Below are 18403 nucleotides of genomic sequence, written 5' to 3' on the forward strand. Positions count from 1 at the left end.
TTATAAAAAATAAAAATTGAAATTTCACAGTACTTTGGAGTGGAAGTAGTAATAAAGGATTAAAAACTTTAAACAAAGGAGTCAGCTCCAAGCAACTGAGCACTATACTTACTTGAAGACAACATCCTGAACATCTGTAAGTGTGACGCCTAAGCTCCGCAACAGGACCCGCAATGCATGAGGAGTCTCTTGGCCTTTCTTCCTACTTCCTCCACAAAGAGAAAAACTCAAGTGAATCTGTATAAACCAATATAATATTCAATTAATATATTTCTAATATTTACATCCATACTTCTACTAGAAAACGAAGAGTACATTTCTATGACAAAAACTGTACGATTATTTTCTCACATCTCAAAATTTTATTCTTGCTTCCTTTAAAAAACAGAGAATCCATTTTAAATATTTGTAACTATACATTAAATCCAGTTTTGGAAATATTACTAACCATTAATGGTGAAAAATGAAGAAAATCAAAGAAATTCTTCTGACCCCGAGAAGAATGGAGAGCAACATGAGCCCTCAGAGGTGCTCCCACTAAACTGCGGTCTTCCAAGAACTGTGCAGCCTGAAATAAACATATTAGTAGTTTGACCATCATATTCCACTAACATTTCATAATTATATTTGCATCACTTGAAACCTTTATTTTACCCAGTGTAAAAGCTGGTGACACCTACAACAAAATTAAACAAATACAACAAAAAATCAAAGAGGAGGAGCATTCCACTTTCAGAAGAAAAAAAAATTGATTAGACGACATAAGAGTCTCGATAATCCAAGGTAATGGAGGGGGCTATACGATACCTCAGATTTGCAATAACTCGAACTACACAGAGCAACACAGGAAAAATTGTGAAACATGAATAAAATTGCCAATAATTGAAGATAAGGTCCTGTATTGTCATTTCCTACAGTGTTATGATATGGATTAAGGTTATTTTTCGAAGTCCTTAACTGACTTCTGTTTCTCTCTGTAAAATACAAAATCTTGCTTTAAATACTTCTGAAACTAAATATACATTTTACCACAGTACATCTTATTTTCAAGCTTTTTACAGAAGTTGCTTGCACCTGCAGAATCACCAGAACGTTTTTCAATACACATTTCAAGTTGTTGAACCCCATATCTATTTTTCATCTCTGTGACCAGCCTACACTCGCTTTAATCATAACAGCAGGTACATTCCAGTAACTTCAGAGATATCAGTTTTCTTATTACTGAAAGAATATGTTGGAGGAAAACTGGAAATCCATTATTTTTATTATTATGTTATTGATTTTACGTCCCCATTTACTTTCTTTTCACAGTTTTTGGAGTCGCTGAAGTGCTAGAATTCTTTTACATTCCAGTAAATCTACTGACAAGAGGCTGTCATATTTGAGCATCTTCAAATAACACCAGACTGAGACAGCGAGATGCGAAATAAAAAATACAAAAGCGAAAGATAAACAAAATACACAAATGCAAGGACAACTGAAAGCGATACGAGGAGTCGGATAACAGAATGTGGAAGGTGCTAGATAACTCTGACGAGGATCATAATCTGCTAACACAAGCACTCTTGAACAAAACAATCAGTTTCCTTACAATATTGTTTAGATAACTGGATCTCTGGCTGTGAGCTTGCATCCGGGAGATAGTAGGTTTGAATCCCACTATCGGCAGTCCTGAAAATGGTTTTCCGTGGTTTCCCATTTTCACACCAGGCAAATGCTGGGGCTGTACCTTAATTAAGGCCATGGCCGCTTCCTTCCAACTCCTAGGCCTTTCCTATCCCATCGTCGCCATAAGACCTATCTGTGTCGGCGCGACGTAAAGCCCTTAGCAAAACAAAAAAAAAAATAATAATCTTGCTTTAAATACTTCTGAAACTAAATATACATTTTACCACAGGCCATCTTATGCAACAACCTCTTTAAAGTAAAAATTAAGACTCAAATTGTGGAAAGAGACAGTTCATTTCCATACTTATGCTGGAAAGATCATATATCTCACACTGAACACAAGATCACTGCTGTTATAGGAGTGCTGAAAAGATTACAGGGCATAGGTTTAACAATACAGCAGCTTAGAAATATTTATTTCTCACTTATTCACTCGCATCTAATTTACATGAATATAATTCAGGGTTCATGCAATAGGGAAGAAATTAATGAACTTGAAATACTTCAAAAAAAGGACCTTAAGATTAATTTATAAATACAACTTCCTAAACGCTCCATTGAGATATACAGAGATGCAAACATTTTACCTGTCAGAACTTGTAAGACATACTCTGAAGCACTTAAAAATGGTATGATCTTCTTAAACACAGAAATTAGGTGGAGGAAAGACATTCATAACTGGACACTGTAAAGCATCAACCGGCAAAGTGCCAATTTTTTAAAAATGATATTTTGATGCCACCTATTGCATAGGACAATGAACTATGTGTACACAGCATTTTGCATCCTTTTCTTTATTAATAGCCTTAATAATGTTGAAAAATGTAAGCGCCATCATCCAAATCCAAGATTTGTATTTTGCAACAAATGGCTATGAACAGATATATTTGTAAATGCCAAACTTATCTCTGCACCAAATGGGTAAGTGACACATTCCCACTCTTACACTGTTCACGCATAACTGGCAATAGGGGAAAAGGTTATCATTTACAGGAGTTTTGTTACAGTTGCTGCTTAACACCATGACCTAAATCGTGTATCCAATATTGCATGAAAGTATTATACTGTTACTTGTGTGTTTTCTGTACATACATCTTATTCAGAATGACAAGCAGAGCCCAAAAAATTATAGACATGATTATAATCCCTAACTCCCCTTCCTATAAATGAATATTTGTCCCAATTTGTCCTCTTAAATTCCAGCTTTGTCTTCATATTGGTATCTTTCCTACTTTTAAGGACACCACTCAAACTTATTCATCTACTAATGTCATTCCACGCCATCTCTCCACTGACAGCTCGGAACATACCACTTAATATCTATTAACTTGACCATGTACTTGTGTGTGTATATAAGTAAATGATAGTTTACATGTATGATATTCTGAATTGTATTAACAAGGTGGAACCTGGACGCAATTAACATACTATGCATACATACATACATACATACATACATTACATACATACATGTACACCATTTAGTCGAGCAGTTTGTTTTCTTTCTCCCAAGTCTTCCCAGCCCAAACTTTGCAACATAATTCTAACGCTACTCTTTTGTTGGAAATCACCCAGATTTTGTGTCCCACAACCATCTGAAAAAGCCCCTGATTCGGTTTAAAGTCATTCAGCATTGTACACATCTCATTTGGGTCTTTCTTTGCTAAACCTTCATTCAGGGAAACGGGATGGCCTAGGGAGTGGTGTTAAGCGAACAGGGACCTGGAAATCAAGTAGGGATGACATAAAAATGTTAGTGCTCAATTGTAGAATTGTATTACTTTCAGTTTTCAGAAACTAACAGCAATTTTCATTCTGTTAGGGTGTTGTAGAAAAAAAAAAATTGTACAACTAAGTAGAACTGTAGTGTAGTAGTAGCTTATATTAATTACCTTGTTGTTGTGTGATCTTTGTGAACTATCCTAGACAATATTTCTTTCCTTTCATTTTTATAGGCAATATTTCTTTTTCATTTTTATTTGCACAGAATAAGTTACATTATTTTTCCTTTTCTTTCCATTATTCCGTAAATAATGGCTATGCAGTGCAAGTGAAGGAACTGTGGGTGTGGCCAGGCATTAAGGAGTATGAGGGAGGAGTTGCAGAGTTTGAGGAAGATAATTAGGATTCTCTCAGAAGACAGGAAGGAAAGTAGGCCTCCCTCAAATAATGTACAGGGTACAGGAGGTGTAAAGGAGGGATGGGAAGGAAATGGGGGAATTGTAGAAGACAGGTGGTCTAATGTTTTAGGGGGAAGGAGATTGCAGGCTAAGGGCTCTGTTCAGGATCAGAATTCAGGACAAGTGTCTGTAAGAAATCGGTACGAGTCACTGCAGGTAGAACAACCGAGGGAAGATGAGGAACAGGGAACTGTTGCTGATATGTGTGGAAGTAGGAGGAAGGGAAAAGGTAGGAAAGGAAAATGTAGTGTAGTGGAAAGGAAAAGACAGGTGGAACAGGGTCATGGGATGGAGAAAAGGGAGGAGGAAGTAGCTTCTGCAGCAGTGAGAGAAGATAGGGCTGACCAGGAGGGAAGGGGTTCAAATGAAGTGGGTAGGGTTGAGGCTCTGGTCATGGGGGATTCCATGGTTAGACATGTGGGGAAAGTGTGTGAAGGAAAGGGAACCAGGAATCAGGTTGAGGCAGATGTTCAGGAAAGTAGAAGAGAAGGAAGAGGGAAAGGAGAAGGTGGTAGTGTATCACGTTGGTACTAACAATGTAAGGCAAGCAGGTATAAGTACCAACATAGTTGGGGATGTGTGGGATCTGGTAAATGCAGCACAGATCAAATTTTAAGGAAGCGGAGATTGTTATCAGTGGAATACTGTGTAGGAGGGATACTGACTGGAAGGTGATTGGGGATTTAAATGAGACTATGGAGTGGGTATGTGGGAAACTGGGAGTGAGATTTCTAGATCCTAATGGGTGGGTAGGAGACAGGGATCTGCGCTCAGATGGCCTTCACTTAAACCGCAGTGGTACATATAAGTTAGGAAACTTGTTTGGAAGGGTTATAGGCAGGTACATTCAGGGAAATGGGGGTGGCCTAGGGAGTGGTGTTAAGCGAACAGGGAACTGGAAATCAAGTAGGGTTGACATAAAAATGTTAGTGCTCAATTGTAGAAGCATTGTAAACAAAGGAATTGAATTAAGTAATTTAATAGATATATACTTACCAGATATTGTAATAGGAGTTGAATCATGGCTGAGAAATGATATAATGGATGCAGAAATATTCTCACGGAACTGAAGTGTGTATCGTAGAGATAAGATAGGAATAGTAGGAGGGGGAGTATTCATTCTGGTGAAAGAAGAATTTGTAAGCTATGAAAAATTTAAGGATGAAAAACATGAAATTCTGGGTGTAAGGCTCATCTCTAAAGATAATAGGCAACTTGATGTCTATGGAGTGTACAGACCGGGAAAGGGTAGCGCTGACGCCGATTCAGAATTATCGGATAAGATAATCAGCTATGTGGGAAACGATAAGGAAATGAATGTGATTGTAGCGGGTGATCTCAATTTACCAAATGTCAATTGGGAAGGTAATGCGAACGACAGGAAGCATGAACAACAAATGGCAAATAAGTTAATATGGGAAGGGCACCCAGTTCAGAAAGTGATGGAACCAACTAGAGGGAAGAATATTTTGGATGTAGTGCTGGTGAAACCAGATGAGCTCTATAGAGAAACCGAAGTAACAGATGGTATGAGTGATCACGAAGCTGTTTTTGTTGTAGTTAAAAATAAATGTGAAAGAAAGAAAGGTATTAAAATTAGAACTATTAGGCAGTACCATATGGCTGATAACGCAGGCATGAGGGAGTTCTTAAAAAGTAACTATGATCACTGGAAAATGGTAAATAAAAATGTAAACAGACACTGGGATGGGTTTAAAGCAATTGTTGAGGAATGTGAAAATAGGTTTGTACTTTTAAAGGTGGTAAGGAATGATAAAGACCCACTAAATTAAAACAGAGAAGTAAAGAGACTAAGAAGGAGGTGCAGGTTGGAACGAAATTGAGTTAGAAATGGTTATGGAAGTAAGGAGAAATTGAAGGAACTTACTAGGAAATTGAATCTAGCAAATAAGTTAGCTAAGGATAACATGATGGCAAGCATAATTGGTGGTCATACAAACTTTAGTGAAAAATGGAAGGCTATGTATAGGTACTTTAAGGCAAAAACAGGTTCTAAGAAGGATATTCCAGGAATCATTAATGAACAAGGGGAGTGTGTATGCGAGGATCTTCAAAAGGCAGAAGTATTCAGTCAGCAGCATGTAACGATTGTTGATTACAAGGATAATGTCCAGATAGGGGATGTAAGTAATACTAAAGAAGTATTAATATTTATCTATGATAACAATGACATTTAGAGTAAGATACAAAAGTTGAAAACTAGAAAAGCAGCTGGAATTGATCAGATTTCTGGGGATATACTAAAGGCAATGGGTTGGGATATAGTACCATATCTGAAATACTTATTTGATTACTGTTTGGTTGAAGGAGCTATACCAAATGAATGGAGAGTTGCTATAGTAGCCCCTGTGTATAAAGGAAAGGGTGATAGACATAAAGCTGAAAATTACAGGCCAGTCAGTTTGACATGCATTGCATGTAAGCTTGGGAAAGCATTCTTTCTGATTATATTAGACATGTTTGCGAAATTAATAACTGGTTTGACAGAAGGCAGTTTGGGTTTAGGAAAGGTTATACCACTGAAGCTCAGCTTGTAGGATTTCAGCAAGATATAGCAGATATCCTGGATTCAGGAGGCCAAATGGACTGTATTGCAATTGACCTATCTAAGGCATTTAATAGGGTAGATCATGGAAGACTACTGGCAAAACTGAGTGTTATTGGACTAGAAAAAAGAGTGACTGAATGGGTGGCTGTATTTCTACAAAATAGAACTCAGAGAATTAGACTAGGCGAAGCTTTATCTGACCCTGTAATAATTAAGAGGGCATTCCTCAAGGCAGTATTATTGGACCTTTATGTCTTCTTATATACATAAGAAGTAAAGAAGTGGAATCAGAGATAAGGCTGTTTGCAGATGATGTTATATACAGAGTTATAAGTAAGTTACAAAATTGTGAGCGGCTGCAGGGTGACCTCGATAGTGTTGTGAAATGGACGGTGGGCAATGGTATGATGATAAACGGGGTTAAAAGTCAGGTTGTGAGTTTCACAAATAGGAAAAGTCCTCTTAGTTTTAATTACTGTGTTGATGGGGTGAAAGTTCCTTTTGGGGATCATTGTAAGTACCTAGGTGTTAATATAAGAAAAGACCTTCATTGGGGTAATCACATAAATATGATTGTTAATAAAGGGTACAGATCTCTGCACATGGTTATGAGGGTATTTAGAGGTTGTAGTAAGGATGTAAAGGAGAGGGCATATAAGTCTCTGTTAAGACCCCAACTAGAGTATGGTTCCAGTGTATGGGACCCTCACCAGGATTACTTGATTCAAGAACTGGAAAAAATCCAAAGAAAAGCAGCTCGATTTGTTCTGGGTGATTTCCGACAAAAGAGTAGTGTTACAAAAATGTTGCAAAGTTTGGGCTGGGAAGACTTGGGAGAAAGGAGACGAGCTGCTCGATTAAGTGGTATGTAATACCAATATAATGGTCCGTTATTGGACATTATAAATTTTCCAGCTAACTCATTCTTGGTTGCCTGCGTTTCGCCCTCGTGTGCTAAGTTAGGCTCGTCAGTTGGGACTTAGCACACGAGGGCGAAACGCAGGCAACCAAGAATGAGTTAGCTGGAAAATTTATAATGTCCAATAACGGACCATTATATTGGTATTATAAATTTACTCATTCGGGACAAATAATTTAGGTTCCCCATGGGAATCAACATCTACATCATAAGTGGTATGTTCCGAGCTGTTAGTGGAGAGATGGCGTGGGAGGACATCAGTAGACGAGTACGTTTGAGTGGTGTCTTTAAAAGTAGGAAAGATCGCAATTTGAAGATAAAGTTGGAATTCAAGAGGACAAATTGGGGCAAATATTCATTTATAGGAAGGGGAATTAGGGATTGGAATAACTTACTAAGGGAAATGTAAAATAATTTTCCAATTTCTTTGTGATCATTTAAGAAAATCTAGGAAAACAACAGATAGGGAATCTGCCACCTGGGCGACTGCCCTAAATGCAGATCAGTAGTGATTGAAACTAGAAACTAGATATGGGTAAAACTAAGCTTTATTATTGTTCAAATTATGCACACAGAACGTGTTAACCCAAAGTTGTTGATAGTAAAATACTTCTTGCACTGGAATATGAGAGGGGGGAAGGTTCTGTATGAAGCTGAAAAAATGCCCGTGACGTCTTCCTTGTTCCTGCACTCACCTTAACATTTTCTCATCTCGTTAAAGAACTATTTTCCTCCTCTTCTGGATACCATCAATTCTGTGGCAACTAAATGTTTTACAGTATCATTAAAAAATGGGCTCTTGAGCTTTGTACCAAATCCCTCCCATGTGGAGAGTCTATATCAACTTGCGGTCTACCAAATCACAATCTTTGAAATACTTCAGGTAAAATTTATACTTATACTTAATTTTTGTGTCGGGGGTGCCTTCTTATGAAGAGTTCATACATTTACTTGACATTCAGTCTGGTATCCAAGTAAATCACAAGTTTTGTTCCATAATGGGACACTTTAACCGGGAACAGTTCAATATGTATTCTAATTTTGTTGCATTCTTAGCCAGATATGGCATTTCCTTCAGTTGCTTTCTGGATCAGTCTCGTGAAGATATTTATTTTGAAAGTAAGTCTGCCAAATGATGGACTCTATGATTTGTAACACTGTGTAAAGCAACAAATGCTTTTTTGCATACTTCTGTGCGTTTTCCTGCACAATGTACAAAGTACACAAAAGTAGTTGACGTAAGTTTTGGCTCTTGTTTCCTTGGGTGGTGTCTTTTTTATGGTACTAATTTGTATGCAGCTTTGAAGGTGTATATCCCGTTCATCTTTCATCACAAATGTGTTAATACACTCCAAAATTTCAACTTGTTTCAACTCATCAAACGTTGAAAAGCACTATCTTTTTACACCTGAAATCAAGATTTTTAGAATTCAAAGCAGGGCAATGAGTATGTCTTCCACATATATGATTGTTTTTGCTCACACACTATGCCTGAACATTCATTTTAGTAATGGAGGTTGGACACAACTGATATTTGAAGTACAGTAATGCAACTACAGAAATAGAATAATAGTAAAGAAAATACTGCACCTCTCACCCACATGGAGATCCACATTTTCTTCCTTCCAATGTATTTCCTTGGTAATTTCCATGGTGTGTGCCAGGGAGTTTTGCTTTCTTAATAAATATGTAAAAAAACCAAGTAACACTTTAAAAATGTCCACCTTTCCATCACTTTAATATTCTTCGATTATTCTTATGTTAAAAGAACATTCATCTATTTTAAAATGGTACATGTTTAGTTTTCTTTTGAAAACCTCTCCAGTCATGTTCATAGTTCAATATTAAAATACACACAAAGTACAGGTTTCATAGATACACACAATAACAACACATTGTTAAGAACATCTTGTCTTAATCATGGAAAAGGCTTGAAAAACCAGGTTCATAAAAAGTTTTTTAAACCAAGTTTATAAAACATATTTTAAGCTAAATATAATCAACAAGACAAGAAGTGAATTTACATGAAGAGAATACAAATCAGAAAAGATAATATTAACAGAATTAACAGCTGGATGAAATATCAAAACAGGAATTATTCTTACAATAGTATAGAAGTGCACATATCCAAAATCTGTTTTAATTCCGATCAGTTACACTCACTATCACTGGACGGCGACATTTTGTAATACATCTGACACATGACTGATCTATTAGTTGCTCAAGAAGATGAGGATGGTGCTGTAATACAGTCCACTGCAGATCCTGTGCTCTTGACTGTGGTGCTTCATTGTGATTCACCAAAGAAACTTTGTACTGTCAATTTCCGAGATTCATGACATACCAGGTAGAGTGAGGACTCGTGTCATACCTCACTGCAGACATAGATTTATGTCTCAAGAAATGGCTGATACCAATAGCTCATTTTTGTAGAAATATAGACTCATGACCTTTCTCAAATGACTGATTCAAATAATACTGAATTAACCTAACATAATGGATTAGCTTACTGTACATAAGAACTTAACATAACTGCAAATCTTAAAACCGCTCACAGGTTTTAAATTCTAGAAATGTAATCTAACGGAAAAGCTGAAATAAATACCTGACCCTGCAGAAAATTTAGAAATTAAAACATCTGACTTCACAAACTTATTCAAAATTATATATTTGATATAAAACACACTTGAGGGGATATCGCACAACATAACGAAAGAAGACTTTAGAGCACACTACTCAATGCAACTATCACACACAGAATACATAACCCCTAAACTTTCCCAAATGGCATGTCATCACAGAGATCAAAATCTCTTTATTTGCAAATGAGGTGTCTACCTCGGTGGCAAATGGTATACTAAAATACATTATTGTCAAGCACTAAATATTAAATTAACAAGAGAAGAAAATTTTCCCAAAATACAATATTATACAATTTATGCTAACAATTTTTCTATTAAACACACGGCTCATCCTTAATAAGTTTATATTGTTTACAAAATTCTACTTATAATATCTCCTGTACTACTTACAAATATAGTCAACTGATACACAGTGTGTGGAATTACTTCAAATGATACTATACAACTGGTATAAGATTAAAATTTACATTGCATTTATTTATTTATTTTTTTACCCATTCTGGAACCTAAGTAGCATAACGACCTGCTGCGTCTTAACCAGAGCCCCTTTTGCCACCACTTTTCAGAGTTCCTGCCAGGCTTTTACAGCTACCGTACTGGTCCCAGGGCCCTCGAAGTCCCCACTGTACTTCACCCCTACAGGCAGTCCCCTGCTTTGGTTGTCCAAACTCCTTAGACCAGGGAATGGAATTAATTTATTCACACACATTTTTTATTTACATTAACCTGCACTGGTCGAATGCCCTCTAACATTTCATTTATTTTCTCTGTTGCTGTTTATGCACCATGACACAACATAGGCATGACGGGTCAGTATCAAAGAGGAAAAAGATAGATAACCCCCACCCACCCACCCCCTCTGATTCACAATACATTTATTATATCGCCCTCAAGCTAAGTAACCTGACTTCACATTTTTATCTTACTTGTATGTACCCCTTCAATTACCAAATATAATCAACAAAGCCCGGACAAACAAATTTAAACAGTGCAAATATTCCAAACACATGTTAAAAATATAACGGTTCACATAAAATGTCGAAACAAGGAAATTAACTATTTTTTAGGTTAGGTGGTCGGTTTCCACATCACACTAACCTTGTACCTTGTTAGGAAAATCCAAATGCTATATACTACAGTGAAACTCGGTTAAGAAGTTCCCGCATAAGAAGTTTTCCCGCCTAAGAAGTGTGATATTCTTGGTCCCTTGATTGGTTGCATTAAGATATATGTATATTTATCCCACTTAAAGTGTTCTGTTCTAAATATATTTCCCAGTTAAACAGTTCAAATTTTAGAGCCCCTTGAGATAGAAAATGTCTGCTCAAAGCAGCTCATGGTTAGAACCCTCCAGTCCCCGTGCAAGTTGAACCCTGTGTTAGACCGTTTGCGCCTATCATGGAGCTTCTCCGGGCTTGCCAAGGCCATATAATGTCAAGCTGTGACAACACCACCACCAGATGCTCACTCTCACCTTGTGGAATCTAATCGAACCTATCAGTCATAATTTCCACTCCACCGTTTACAAATACAGTAGAGACAATACACGACACTTACGGATTTAGCCTTGTTAAAATGGGAGACAATTCGACGGTGGCACTCCTAGTGGCTTGACCTGAAAAGTCACGCTAAATTCAAATATCAATGGAAATGCATATATGAAAATGGATAACTAAACTACATCTAGAAAGAAAGTATTATTGAGATATTAAGTTCGAAGTTGCTAAAGCAATTCTGGATAAATGAATGAAGAATTATTTAAAAGGTTATTATTTAAAGACTGAAATTAGACATATAAACAAGATGTGAAGTGGACTGCTGCGAAATGGCTTGATCTTTCATTTATGCATTACTTTTTTCCTTTAGCATTCCTGCTTGAACTTTTACGGTTAGATTTGTCTTTTTTTCTCATTTAAAAAACATTGTATCTTCACATTAAGACACTTGTCAATAAAAATATCAGCACATTCCTTACACACATGATGCAATGAATTAACATTTAAAAGCTGGACAATTTTCCTCTTAACATGAAGCCTACTAACGGAAAGAAAATCTATAAAATCCCAGCTTTAATCTGAGAAGAGGGATAAAAGAAAGAAAAGTATGAAAATGTTGTCGATAGTGATGCTTTGAGGAATATTTACGTACAATTAGAGTAAAAATGTAACATACCCTTGGCTGTATATCGAGGATTTCTAAAGTCGCTAGCCTGGAAATGATCTGAACAGATCTTATAATTCTTATATAAGCGTAACGTCCCTTTTTTTCTTGTACACCTTATCCAAATCGCTTGTGTGGCATTTTAAAACCCACAGATCACACCTACAACAATACATCGGTATTGAAGGTTAACTGCTGCACTATACAATAAAATATGCGTATTATATTTTAAGCCAGTTAAAATATGAGTCGAGGAGGTCAGAAGATTATGAAGTACGATACTATAAAAATCTTATTGCCACTGGAAGAATATATATGCAAACACAATATTACTTACATTTTCTTGTCACGAGGCAAACGGAAGAAAGACCGCGCATTCTTCTCTACTTCATAGCTACTGCAGCCAAACACAGCATATACCTTTTCCCTCATGTTGAGAGGAGATATCAAGGAATGACACACGCTACTATTTAATTATGTCAACTCATTGAAAATGCATAAATAACACCAAAAACTTCACATACAAATACACGTGCTCTTATGACAGAATCAGTAGTTCTCAGGTCAACCCACTAGAGAGAGCAATAATAGCTGTCCCTCGATATCTCGCTGAGTGTCGTGCATTGTTTCTACTGTATTTGCACGCACTCAGAGGGATCGTAATACCATATGTTGGTATAAAATTGAAAGTTATTTTTATTTTTACCTTTATACGAGCTAAACATTGTATTATCGTGTCACTCGTAATTATTACATCGCATTATTAGAACGTAGCACAAGATGAGGAGACACGAAATAAAATTCTCGCGGAGAACGAAACTGTTTATGTTTAGATGTGCTAGTGTTGCTACTGCGCCTTTATAACTCGCACGTAATACCCCAATACTTTCCCATGCACTCATTTCTGCAACTTCGAACCTGCTTTTCTTTTCTTCATTACCTTTAGCATGAAGAGGATTAAAGCAGAAAAAAAATATATCGGCTTGTCCATGCGGTACTTGCGAAACAGCCAGAAACTACGCCCGTGGCCGTGACAACTAGTAGGAATGCAGGGGCGATATAGGCCTATGAATAGGTTCTAAGAATCTCTAAGAATAAGTTGCCGATGTCCCGTCTGCTGCCGTTAACTTGAAGATGTCGGGGGGTGTGAAAAACTGAAGTGGTTTATGGAAGGTTCAGTCAGTGTGCCTCAGAACACATGGAAGGCAATGTGGGAATGTGGGAGGTTTATAGTTCCTTTTTTTTTTTTTTTTTTTTTGGTCCCTTGAAAAACTTCTTAACAGAGTTTCACTGTTGCAAAAGTTTGATGATTATGGAATGAAAACGAACCCATCAAAAACAGTAGCATTGAAAATCAGCAGACATAATACAGAATGCAACATAAAAATACACGACCACCAAGTTGAAGTAGTACACCAATTCAGTTATTTAGGAAGCATAATGGCTAGTAATAATAGAGCTGAGATAGAAATAACAAACAGCGTAATCAAAGGCTCTAACTTTTACAGTATCGTTAGACACTTACTATGGTATGAGAAGGTCCCACAAAGAACAAAAATGACCCTTTACAAGTCATATTTCATTCCCATCCTTACATATTCTCTAGAAACCTGCACACTAACATCAAAGGATTGTAGCAGGATTCAAGCCTGTGAAATGAAATTTCTTAGATCTGCCTTCCTAACGACATGACTTGATCACGTGGAAAATGATGAGATCTGATCTAACCGAGGTCTAAATGAATCGATTTAGCATGTTAAACGAATGAATAGCACAAGGTTACTATGTGCTTATTTGGAAAAGAGAATAACACAACAAACAACACTATGATTATTCAAGTTCAAGAAGTACCAAATGAATAAAAGGGGAAACATAACCCTCAATACAAGTTATCTTTAGGGTACCTAACCACATGAGACTACCTTCAAGGAACAATATTGTGCTCCCAGGAGAGCGATGAACTCTCAGCACCTGAAATCCTCATGTCTCCTAATCTGCCTGCTCAAGGTTCCAAAACCAAACACAAATACAACTGACACATACTTACCTGTATATATGTATACTGTATATACACACAAGAATAAAATGGATGGACAGAGATGACAAAGCATGCTAACACATCTAGAGCATTTCACTTGGCAGGACCCATAATCTACCAGACTAGGCACTTAACTTTGCCAGAATAAATAAAACAACATTTATTTTATTTTACTTTTTATGGCCTACATTGGATCACTCTATCAATTATACATAGGCTTTCTTGATTTCCTATCAGCCCAATATTTTTTCATTCTGAGATGTGCTGCCTTCCTTTGTTTTGTTGAAAATAACCTCCCATTAAACATTTTATTGATGTTAGTCTGTAACCCGGTGTGTGTGTCTTGAAGTATCTTAATTTTTTCTGTTTTGTTTTTGAGATCGTTTATTGACTATTATTATTTGTAGTTCTTTAATATCCTCTTTAATTTCTGTTATCCATTTAATCTTGGTCTTGCTATTCCATAATTTTTCAATTATTCTTCTGCTAATTCTGGTGTCCGGTGTTCTGATAAGATGTCCAAAGAATGATATGTGTTTTTTCCTAATCGTGATCAATTCTGGTTCAATTTCCTTATAAACCCTTTTATTTGATGCTATTCTCCATTGTCCATTAACAACATTATTATTATTATTATTATCATTATATATATATATATTTCGTATGGCATGAGGATACATTGTTACAATTTGGTTATTAACAAATATGTACAATTACACGAAAAACAGTTTCATCTATACACACAGAACAAGTACGTAATAAATTATCATTATCATTATTATAAATTATAAAGGCATGGAAATTTGGAAACTCATAAAATTTACACAGACAATTCATGAAACTGAAGACATTTTTAATGAGGACCGTGAAAAGTACCAAGTAAATTATGAGTTTTGATTTTAATTGCTTCTTTTTCAGAAATAATACTGTTACCATATGTTTTCTTGCGGGTAGTTTATAAATTTATTAGGTACTCAAAATTAGTTTCAGTAGACTGAAGAATCTCACAGTTATAAAACAACTGAGTCCAAACTGAAAATAAATGGCTTCAGATACCGAAAATAAATAAATAAATAAATAAATAAATAAATAAATAAATAAATAAATAAATAAATAAATAAATAAATAAATAAATAAATAAATAAATAAATAAAATATGAATAACAGAATTTAATGGGAGTTATGTTAATAACAAAGTAGCTCAGTATATATTCATTTATTTACACTGTTTACACCCACATTGGAGCACCAAAATCAACCTTATACAATAAAATCTTCAAAAAATAAGTACATCAAAAATAAGTTCATTTTTTAAAACTTGACAATTTCTTCTTTTCCCAAAACTTCTTCATTTTAGACGATCTTGCAGCCCATTCTTCTGCTGATATAGCATACTGCTTATGTTTTGATGTTTTAAGTGATAGTTATGAATATTTATTGTTTAGCACATTGGAGACGGCCATATTTGAATGTGCTATCCTCCAAAAATCGCGGTATTTTTAATGGTTTGTGAAAATTTTTCAGTGCTAGGGTAAGCCATGATTATAACAACTTTTGGAATGCATAGAAAGATCACACTTTCTTCTACACAAAAATGAGTTTTAATTATCATAATAGTGCAGCAATTTTAAAATATAAATTTATGAAAATAACATGTTTTACAAACAAAAAAAATCTGACGCAGCTGTGGATGCCAGTTTGGTTAATATTTCAAAATTTGACTTTGTGGGCACATCTACTGAAACACACTAATGCAGATTCTAACCTAATTAGTCAATTGACACCGGTATTCTGGTTTACAACAAGGAATTTACATTCCCACTGTTCTTTATTTGACAACGGTGTTGCATCGAGTTGCTGCAGGTACACGGCAAACACCCACATTTTTAGGAAGCGGTATAAAATTGTATTACAGAACCCACTTCAAGGAAGCGATGTAAAACTACGTTACACTTCACACCAATTTGAAATGAGCTCATTTTCTACATTTACTAACCTGAAGCGCCAGAATCATGTTTACTTAGTGTGTAATTGTTATCCTCATCCTCATTTTCAGAAATTGTGTCTTCCATAAGAACATCCATTATGGATTCATTGTTGAAATTTCGTACACTTGAATTAGACATGCTAAATATTCACAAGAATTACGCAAACAAGCCTGTCTCTCGAACACACACTCTTCCTGACCGTATGTACCGTACATACTTTCCCGCCCATTTCACAGATGGGAGTCAGCGATGACGCAGCCTTAGGTTATGTAGGACCGTGGCTGTGTTATCAATGCCTTGAAAGAAGAGCTCTCGACTTATGCTCATAAGTAGTATATTTTATGCTTATAGAAGCATTCAGCAGTATCTTATTGAAGTCACAGCTCGCTGAGACGGCAAATACAATTTTTTAGCTACAGTGAAATCATGCCCGTAGATTCTCCGAGCTCTGTCAGCAGCAATGAATTAGCACGCCCGTAGTTTCTATGAGCGGCGTCTCCAATGTGTTAGAATCTTCTTCTCTTCTCTTCTCTATTTTCAATTTGCTCTGTAGTCATTTTCAATTCATCCAAATCCATTTGTATTTCTTTAAACCAAGTGTTTTTTGTTTAACTACTACAAAAGATACTATAATCTATCAGCTTCATTGTCCGTATTGATAATTTGAGCACACAAGTATGAAGGATGAGTTTTCCACCTAATCAATACTTTATTTTACAAAGTGTTTAGAATTATTTACATTACAAAAGAAATAAAAAAAATGTTTTAGGAGTCTAAAATTGGCAAACGGTATACGTGCCCAAAAAATGCAATCCTCCATTTTCTCATCATGTCAGTAATTGATTCACTTTCCTTGTAAATTACTGAATTGGGTAGAAGTCTGAGCCTCCTTGGCTCAGGCGGCAGCATGACGGCCTCTCAACGCTGGATTCTGTGGTCCAAATCCCGGTCACTCCATGTGAGATTTGTGCTGGACAAAGTGGAGGCGGGACAGGTTTTTCTCTGGGTACCCCGGTTTTCCCTGTCATCTTTAATTCCAGCAACACTCTCCATTAACATTTCATTTCATCTGTCAGTCATTAATTATTGCCCCACAGGAATGCAACAGGCTTCGGCAGCCGGCAGAATTTCTATCCTCGCCGCAAGATGGCGGCTTCGTTCATTCCATCCCTGACCCGGTCACTGACTGGAAAACAGGTTGTAGGGTAAAAGTCACCACTGACCATCAACCTGATGTTTTTTATTAGTAATAATTGTCTGGATAATTCTTCTATCCACTTTCTGCAGTTTGTCTGTTGTTGCTTGGGTATTTAGTTTGAATAATGTTTCACTTGCATATGTTGCTTCTGGTTTAAGGACGGAGTTATAATGGTGAAATTTAGCATTAATTGAAAGAGATTGTTTTTTGTAACTTGGCCATGTGATTTGTTGTGCTCGTCTCAATTTTAGAGTTCTATTATCTATGGATGCTTTTTTATTACCATTCTAAGTGACAATTTCACCAATATATTTAAATTTATTTACAACTTTTATTTTATGAGTATTATTTAATATAAATATGTGAAGTGTCAACTTTAAAGGATGGCATCATTTTTGTTTTCTCAAAAGATATTTTCAACCCAATCTTCACTGCTAATCTTCCTAGTTCCTCTACTTGAAATTTTGCTTCTTCTACCCTACTTGCTAATAGTGCCAGATTATCAGCAAATGCAAGACAATTTACTTGAATATTTCTTCCAAACATAACAGTCGGAGGACATACCTTACTCCATTCACGCATAATTTTTTCCAGCACACAATTAAACATTAATGGGGATAATCTATCTCCCTGTCGAAGACCAGAATGAATGTCAAATGGTTCAGAGATTTCATTTCTGAATCTAACTTTAGACTTTGTGGTTGTCAGAGTGACCGCAATAAGGTTAACAAGTTTCTGATGTAGACCAAATACAGTAAGGATATGTAGTAATGCTTCACGATGGATAGTATCATAAGCCTTTTGAAATTCAACAAAAGTGATCACTAAATTTTTGCTCCTAATGCACTCATTTTTTTTCCCTAGTGGCTTTATGTCACACCGACACAGATAGGTCTTATGGCGATGATGGCATAGGAAAGGCCTAGGAGTTGGAAGGAAGTGGCCTTAATTAAGGTACAGTCCTAGCATTTGCTTGGTGAGAAAATGGGAAACCACAGAAAACCATCTTCAGGGCTGCCGACAGTGGGATTCGTACCCACT

The 18403-nt window shown here is 36.1% G+C and overlaps 1 protein-coding gene across 1 annotated transcript in view; it reads right to left on the bottom strand.

Moving 5' to 3' along the window:
- Window positions 1-18403, bottom strand: part of LOC136885511 (intermembrane lipid transfer protein Vps13) — a 1358975-nt gene that overhangs the window by 128988 nt on the left and 1211584 nt on the right. Inside the window, exons 56-57 of the mRNA XM_067158109.2 lie at window positions 449-568; window positions 113-237 (exon numbers count right to left, since the gene is read on the bottom strand). Of these exons, the coding sequence (XP_067014210.2) occupies window positions 113-237; window positions 449-568 (245 nt within the window). The remainder of the gene's footprint in view (window positions 1-112; window positions 238-448; window positions 569-18403) is intronic.

The sequence above is a fragment of the Anabrus simplex genome, chromosome 1, assembly GCF_040414725.1.
Source record: "Anabrus simplex isolate iqAnaSimp1 chromosome 1, ASM4041472v1, whole genome shotgun sequence".
In the NCBI taxonomy this organism is placed as follows: domain Eukaryota; kingdom Metazoa; phylum Arthropoda; class Insecta; order Orthoptera; family Tettigoniidae; genus Anabrus; species Anabrus simplex.